This window comes from Acanthisitta chloris, unplaced genomic scaffold (assembly GCF_000695815.1).
Source record: "Acanthisitta chloris isolate BGI_N310 unplaced genomic scaffold, ASM69581v1 scaffold18037, whole genome shotgun sequence".
Lineage (NCBI taxonomy): Eukaryota > Metazoa > Chordata > Aves > Passeriformes > Acanthisittidae > Acanthisitta > Acanthisitta chloris.
Window position 1 is genome coordinate 42 of NW_008683345.1, and position 8,295 is coordinate 8,336.

The 8,295-nt window shown below is 57.9% G+C and overlaps 1 protein-coding gene across 1 annotated transcript in view; it reads left to right on the forward strand.

Moving 5' to 3' along the window:
- Nucleotides 1–294: 294 nt before the first annotated feature.
- USP43 (ubiquitin specific peptidase 43) overlaps nt 295–8,295 on the forward strand; it is a gene marked incomplete at both ends in the record, with an annotated part of 12,024 nt that continues 4,023 nt past the window's right edge. The window contains 8 exon segments of the mRNA XM_009078907.1: nt 295–386; nt 467–506; nt 2,259–2,360; nt 3,232–3,267; nt 5,586–5,686; nt 7,530–7,622; nt 7,924–8,059; nt 8,135–8,258. Of these exon segments, the coding sequence (XP_009077155.1) occupies nt 295–386; nt 467–506; nt 2,259–2,360; nt 3,232–3,267; nt 5,586–5,686; nt 7,530–7,622; nt 7,924–8,059; nt 8,135–8,258 (724 nt within the window).

Genomic DNA, 8,295 nt, shown 5'->3' on the forward strand with positions numbered 1-8,295 from the left:
TCCCAGCACCCACTGACACACCTAGCACCTAGGAGCACCCCCAGTTCACAGCACCTACCAGCATCCCTCCGCTCTCAACCCCCACCAGCACCCCCTGCTCACAGGAGCTACCAGCATACCCCCATTCTCAGCGCCCACCAACACCCATTGTCACCCCCAATTCACAGGACCCATCAGCATTGCCCCACTCCCATCACCCACTCCCCTGCCTCATCTCCCCCATGCACCCTGCCCTGCCTTGCCAGATGTCCCTGAGCCCTGCTGCCATCACCCCTCTGGCCATACTGCCTTCAGCTGAGCGATGAGTTCCTGTGGGTGGGCGAGGTCCCAGCCCTGGCCATGGCACGGAGCCCTAAGAGTGAGCAGCTGCTGGCTGTGCTGGTGAGGTAAGGTAGGATACTGTCCCAGGAGCCCAGCTCAGTGGCCTCACACTCTGTCACTGAGTGTGTCGCATCCTGCCCGGCAGATGCCAGTGCACTGAGAGCCTGCACCCAGCTGGGGACAGGGTATAGGGCACAGGAGAGTGTGTCCAGCCTGACATTGCAGCTCCCTGCGCTCAGGGACATGTGTCCGAGTGACATCTTGGCACGTACCTGGTGTTGCCACTGAACTTTGCGAAGTGCCCAGGGGAGCTCCTGGGAAGCCAAGCCCTGCCCTGTGATAGCACCCAGTCTAGTTCTGCATGGCGAGCCCACTGCTCTGTCCCCCCTTTCCCAGGGGGCCCTGCCTTCCTCGGGTCCCTGCTTGGAGGGTAGCAGCACTCACCCCGCAGGGACTGCTGGGGGCAGCGGGGTGCTCCTGTGGGAGCTCACTGCCTTTAACTGCCTCATAGCAAAGCAACCAGCTCTTGTGATGCTGGGCAAAATAATTCCATGGCCTCTGCTTCCAACCACACACATTCCTTAGGCACAGAGGAATAAACCAAGCAAACTTCCAGCCTTTGCTTTGCATTCCCTCCCTTCTCTGGATGGTTACCTGCAGCTGTCATGAATTTCAGCCTCATTTTTTTAAATCTGCCTAGGTAAGATTTTTAATTTAAGAGCCAAGTCTGTGACTCATTTTGCTGGACGCCCATCTGAGGTGGTCTTGCTCCCTCTGCTTTTACCAGGGTGGTTGTACTGCTGGGAGCAAGCAGGACCATGGCCAGAGGGGTTGTGGTTCAGGGTGTTGCCTGGCAATGCTGGAGGTCTGATGCCTATCCTGGCAGGTCCTAACATGCTGGTTGAAATCAGTGCGGATGGTCAGGGTTTAACTGTGTCAGCTGGTTAAAATCCACATGGATGGTTGAGTTTTTTTCCCTCCCAGTGCTGGTTTTGGGGCTGAGCACCTGAAATTGTCCTTTCCTGGCTCTGAGCAGGCACCACCAGCCCAGGCTTGGAGATAGGTCCTTGCGGATGTCCAGCTCTGCCTTTTGGGGTACTCCCCTCAGAGATTCCCAGCGTCATGCATCCTGCTTTTTTGGGGTCAGGGACCTATCTTGGCTCACGCTGCTCCCCCAGCAGGTGCGTGCACAGCTCTTGTGGGCTGTTGGCATGCTGGCATGTGCTGGTGGCACATAACCCTGGGGCCACACAAAACACCGGCATGTAGCACTGCTGGGACCTTGGCCAGCTTGACAAGCAAACTGGCTTCAGCGCTGACTTGGTGCCCTGATGTCACCCTGGTAGGTGACACTGCATCCTTTCCAGCCACTGCCTCAGCCTTACAGCATTCCTAGCCCTGTTCTCCCCATTTCAGCCCCCACTGAGGGGGGAACCCCCTACAACGGCAGTGCACCACTCACCTCAGAGTGAAAGTAATGCTAATTAGCCAAAATGCTGTTTGATGAGACAGGCTGGCATTGGTGGCATGGGGACCTGGGTTTTAGGGGCAAGGTGCCAGAGGGAGCATCAGAGAATTCCAACACTGGCAATTGCCTTTCCTTGAGTGTCACACTAGGCTGATGGCATTTGAGTGCACAGAGCAGGTCACGCCAGTGAATGCCTGGGGGCTGGTCCTGCCCATATGGGCTTTGTTGAGATTTGTTGGGATGCGCCGTGTCCCCCTCGTGGGCCATTGAGCTGCTGTCTCAGCTGTATGTGCTGATGTCCTCACTGCTCCCGCTGTCCCCACGGTGGCTACAGTTTCCCTGCAGAGGCAGGATGAGGGCTGATGCTTTTGCAGGGATGGGTTTTGTGGTGGGTGCTAACAAAGTGTCTGTTCATTAGTGCCCTGCAGTGTGGCCTGTGGCTCACACCGACCCTGCCTGTTTCTTGCAGAACATTGTTTCCAAGCACAGCTCGCAGTTTCGGGGCAACGCGCAGCACGACGCCCTCGAGTTCCTGCTCTGGCTGCTGGACCGCATGCATGAGGACCTGGGTGCTGCCTCCCCTGCCCAGCAGACCCATGGCCCCCAGGAGGTGGGTGCCCCACTGGGGTGGCCACACACCCTGGCTCAAGCGGAGGTGTCTGTGCCAGGTCTGGGACCAGGGAAGCCAGGATATCCTGAGAGGTGGTGAGCTGGGATTGATCCCCACCCCAGTATGGATGGGGATACAGGTGATGTGGTTTGGTTGGTGTATGGGTGGAAGGATGATGGGATCCTGGTGCTTTAGGGCTGGACAGCGTGGTTGGGGTGCTGGGAGAATGTGGGGGTGTCAGCGGGAGCCCACTGTGCTGAGCATCCCTGTTCTGGTGGGCACCCTAGTTCTTGGGGCTGCTTGGTCAGGAGGCAATCCAGCCTGCCCATCCCTCCCTGCCTCCAGCTAAGCCTGCTGTAATTACAGTTGGCAACTTTGCTACTGGCAAAATGAGTCATTAAGTCTCCTTGGATCCATCTGTGCTCAGGCATTACCCTGGCCCTGGACCTCCCTGCCTGCATCCTTGCTTCCTTCCTGCTCCCTCCCTGCCTGCCTGCTGCTGCCTGCTGGGCACTGCCTGTTGCAGCAGATGGATTTGTGCAGCTGGCACTCACTGCATCACCTCAGCTCAGAAGCATGCTGTCCCTGCTTTAGGGGTGACACCTGGCTTAGCAGAGTCCTGTCCCACTCAGGGGGTGACACCTGGCTCAGAGGAGTGCTGTCTCTGCTTTGAGGGTGACACCCAGCTCAACAGACTGCTGTCTCCAGAGGTGCTGCCTGGCTCAGCATCATGCTGTCCCACTTTGGGGATGATGCCCATCTTGGGCACAGAGGCCTGAGAGCAGCTTCCTCCTCCCTGTCCCCAGCTTGGGGCATCATGGTTTTGGCCAAGGGCATGGGTCAGGGTCCCTGTGGGCAGCTCCTGCCAGTCCTCCAGCCTCGCATGGGCACAGCTCCATCCCATGGGGGAGGGCTTGGCTGCGGTGCCCATCTCCAGAGCCTCTGGCTGGGGCAGCCATGTGGTGTAGCTCGCAGTCCTGCTTGGCCAGGGTCCTGCAGCCATCTGACCTGAGCTGTCAGCTCTGCTGCCTTTCTGGGAGGTGTTTGTATACCTCAGCCTCTTTGGGAGAGCCTGGCAACTCCCGTTGCTCACTTGTTAAATGCAATGTGCCCACATGTGCCATGGGCTGTGGTGTGATACCAGTGGTGCCATGGCAATGCCTGGGGTACTTGCCTGGCTCTGGGTATGGGACCCTTTATGTGTCCCTTAACATCCGTGGTTTTGCTTGGCCTCCCTCCGTCTTGACCCCTTTTGGGGGATGCCACCTGAGTGGCATCCACATGCCTGTGTGCTTGGAGAGGGGGTGCCTGAGCTGGGCAATGAGCCTCCAGTAAACAGCCTGGAAGTGTCTGGACAGAGGTGGGCATGCACGTGCAAGTCCTGGTGTTGGGTAGGAGGAGGGTGTGTGCGGATACCCAGAGATGGGAATCGGGGGATGTTTTGCTCCTGGTCAAGCCCATGCCGAGGCTTAGGGACTGGGAAGCTTAGCTGGTGGGAAGCAGAAATCGAGGTGGTTGGAGCCAGGCAGGCTGGAGGGGTGGAAATGCCCTCCTGGCTGTTGGATGGGTGCCCACGAGGTGTCTGCCCACAAGGTGTCTGCTGTGTCACTCAGCAGACTGTAGGGACCAAGGCCTGTCTGCCAGGAGGACTGGAGGAGGAGGCCTCCCCTTGGGTTTTGGGGGGAATTGGGGGTTCATTTGGGGCACAGACACTGTCCAGGTTCCCTCTCAGCCACACCAGATGGACCCCAGCCCTGGGCAGACCATAAGGACACACTGGGCTCAGCAGGACCTGGCACCAGCAGATGACGTGAGGAAAATTTACCTCCTGGCCAAATACCTCATTGGTTTTCAGTCCTGTCTCAACACCAGTAACTCCCTGTTTTACCCCAAAACAGCCCAGTCCTTTCCCAAGCTACTGATGCTCCTTTCTGCAGCATCTCTTCTGCCTTTAGGCTCTGGGGAGTGAAGTCAGTGCCTCCTGTCCTCAGTGTGGGCACTCAGTGGTTCCCAGTGCAGTGGGCAGGCAGGAAGGTGTGAACTAACCAGGCAGGTTTGGCTGTGTAACACAGTCACATCCCAGTGTCCCTGTTCCCTACAAAGTGGAGCAGAGAACTGAGCTCTTCTTGGGGTCCCTGGGGCATGTCTCACCTGCCAGAGAGGTACTGTGCCCTTTGCCTGTGCTTGCATGTGGCCCCCAATAGCCCCACAGTGGGGTCAGGGTGCTGGGTGCCTTGCCTGGGCTCTGTGTTCCAGGTGCTATGCCAGGTGCTGTGCCCAGGTTTGGCACACCGGATGCCCTGCTTGGGCTGTGTGCTGGGTGCTGTGCCTGGGCTTGCTGCTGGTAGGGACACTGGGGAACACACGGCAGCAGGGCTGCTTTCTGGGCACCCTGAAACCCATGCTGGCCCACCTGACCAGGAGGCAGATGCCATCCACGGCTTTTCTTAGCTGTCTGGTTCTGGTGATTTGCCTGTGGTCCATTTGCACCCAGCTGTGTTTCCCTCAGGAAGGTGCATGCACAGGAATGTGCACACCCACTCCAGGAGCTCATCTCACAGATACATGGACACCTGCCCACTGCAGTGTCCCACCATCTCACCCACATCCTGGCTCCCTGCAGCATGGCCACTCCCAGTGCCATGGGCATGTTTGCTGACACAGAGGGTGCAAGGGTGGGGTGTCCACTTCCTTGCCAGGCCTGCTGACCCAGAGTATGCCCATGGATACTGGGACTCCTTGGGGGAGGTATTGTGGGGGACCAGCTTTCCCCCCTGCCAAGCTTTCCCCTATTGGGGTCCTGCTGGGGGCACCCAGGATTTCCCTCCTGAAGCATTTCATCTAGGCTTGAATGCATTCCCAGCTCCAATTCCTTGGTGTCCAGGAGCTTCAGACACTGAGTGGCCCTGGGGGGGGTCTGACCATTGCAGACCCCTCATTAATCCTTCATGTCCCATGCTGGATGGTAGGTGGGACTCTGAAGTTCCCCAGGAGAAGGTGTGCAGGTAGCCTGGAGAAGTGCCAGGCAAGCAGGTGCTGGGGTCTCTCTGGCATCACCTTTAGGCCATCCTCATGCCATGGGTACACCAAAACTGGGCTTGGTTCACTAGGACGTGCCACTGACCCCTGAAGGGTAGGGGGGTCACCCCAGCACCTCACTCACCCGCTTGTCTCTTTCCCCTGCAGCCTGGCGAGGATGGGAGCAGTGGTGCCAGCAGGTCCCTACCCACTGCCCAGCACCCCCGTGGGCAGAGCTTTGTGCAGAGCCACTTCCAGGCACAGTACAGGTGAGCAGAGGGGCCAGATCCTGCCTGGCTGGGGCTTCACCCTTCTGTGAGCTCTGAGTGGCCAGACTCTGTGAGCCCAGGGAAGGGATGGGCCAGGAAGTGCTCAACCCTGTGGAGAGTCCATCCATCCATCCCACTATCCCAGCCACCAAGGCACCAGAGCTGCTTCCCACTGCAGGCAGAAAATGTCCAAAGGCCAGGTCTTTGAAGGTCCCTCACTACCCAAACCATGCTGTAGTTCTGTCACAGGACTCTGAATCAGAGTTGTCCCAAGCCTGTCCCAGCAGTCTAGCGTGGGGACACCCCTGCATGGGATATCCCACATGTTAATCTGGCTAAGACTCGTGGGATGCCGGGGAGGGCCAGCATCTGGCCACCCTATCCCCATGCCACGGCATTGCAAGCATGAGGGGACACATCTGGCATCACAAGCCCTTCCTCCTCTTTCAATTAATCCCTTGCCCTATATATGAAAAAAGGCACTTGAATTATCCCTTTATACGTGCCAGAGCCATCTGTGTGCTAAAGGATTTATTAATTTGTCTGGCTGCTTCCTGGAGAGCTCAGTGGCTCTTGTAGGTGACAAATAACAAGGAGTCAGGTTTTTGATTTGGTTTTTTTTTGCCCTTTTTGTTGAATAAAAATGCATGGAAAAAAGAAATTTAAAATAAAACAGAATTAGAAAGAAATAAGCAGTGAAGTGGTGGTTGGCATTAAAGTTTCATTTAAGCTAGGCGTTGGTGGAGCATCTCCTGCTAGATGCTGTGGGAAATGGGGAAGTCTCTCCACTGGCAGGAGGACCCACTCCTATCCAGTGGTCCTGTGATCCCCAGTGAAGCAGATGGGTTCCCCCTCACTGTCCCAAGGGCTCTCCTGGAGCTGGCGGCTGTGCCATGGCAGGGACTGCGTAGGCAGAGCTGGCAGCTCTGGGGAAGCTGATGGTGTCCATGTGTCCAGGTGGCAGGGTTGGACGCTGCCACCACTGTGGCATTGACCAGATGGGAATGGGGATGCTGGGAGTGTAGCTGTGGTGGATGCAGGACCCGGCCCTGTGGTGGTGATGGACATACAGCTGTGACAGGTGCAGGATCTGGCCCTGTGGTGCTGATGGGGATACCACCCCACTAGGTGCAGAATCCAGCAGGTGGTGGCAGGCAGGTGGCTCCCAGCAGATAGATGGGTGTGCAGCAGGATCACAGTGTGCAATTTGCTGGTGGGATGGTCCTCAGGTGGTGCCACCACTACCCCTGCTTCTGGCTGTGGGTGACAGGGTGGGCAGGGGACCAGCAGTGCTTCCCCAGGGCTCCCTGAGGCTTGTCACAGGCAGACATCCTGCTGCCCATCATTGCTTCTCCCTGCAGCCCAGGCATAGCCCTGCTGCACAGGAGGAGTCTTGTTCCTTCCCAGCACCCTAAGGCATTGTCCGTGTTTAACCCCCACCCAGGCAGGCTGGGGTCACCCCAAAGCCTCTAGGCTGCTTTGGAAGGAGGAGCAGGATTTGGGGGGTGTTTTGGGGCCACGGACACACATGGGTGTGAGATAACCCCCCGACCCTGTGATTTGACTTTGGTTTCTCTAGCACCAGTTACTGTGGGTGCCCTTGTGGGGGTTTCAGAGTGAACAGACCATTGGGCTGATAGTGGCACCTTGTTGTGGCAGGAGGTTGTGCAAACCCTGTGTGATGCTGAGCCATCTGAGCCCTGTGGGATGCAGTAGCCAGGATCCAGTACCTGGAATGTGGTACCTAGGATACGCTACCAGTGGAAGGACACTGCAGCCCCAGGGTGGGGACTCTGGTGGGACTGTGCCTGCTCCAATGACGCTCCCCATCCATGTTTCACAGGTCCTCCCTGACATGCCCTCACTGCCTGAAGCAGAGCAACACCTTTGACCCCTTCCTGTGCATCTCCCTGCCCATCCCACTGCGCCAGACCAGGTGAGCCCAGCCTGTGCCTCCCCAGCCACTCACCAGCACAGTGAGAGGCACATCCACCACCTGGCAGAATGTCAGCTCCAACCAGAGTAACTGGTATAATTTGGGTTAAATAATTAATGGGGAGGTGGTGGCAGCACTGGGGAAGGATGACAGCCACTGCCACAGGAGCTTGCTATCTTGGAGCTGGAGCTACCCTGCCAGCATTTGGGTCCATCAACATGGTCGTGAGTGGTGTCAGGTCTCAGCACAATGCATGGTGGTTGTGGTGGCTGAGGTGTGTGTCCTCCCATGATGTCCCCAGGGCTCTCAATGTCACCCTGGTGCTGCAGTGCGAGCGCTGGCGGTTCGTGCGGGTGGGGCTGGCTGTGCCGCTGCTGGGCACTGTGGCCGACTTGCGGGCGATGGTGGCACGGGAGGGATGCATCCCCCCAGAGCAGGTAACGGGGGGACACAGGGTGGGTGGGCAGGACACTCTGCTCAGGGATGCTGAGGGTGTTGAGTGCTGTCCATAGGTTATTCTGGCTGAGGTGTCCCCACGGGGCTTCCTGCGCTCTCTGAGTGATGCAGAGGAGCTGGGTGCTGCTGGGGAGGGGGCTCCACTCTACGCCTTCCAGCCACCCCCTGTCTGCCGTCCAGGTACTGCCCTCGTGTCCTGATTGCTGGTGGCTGTGAG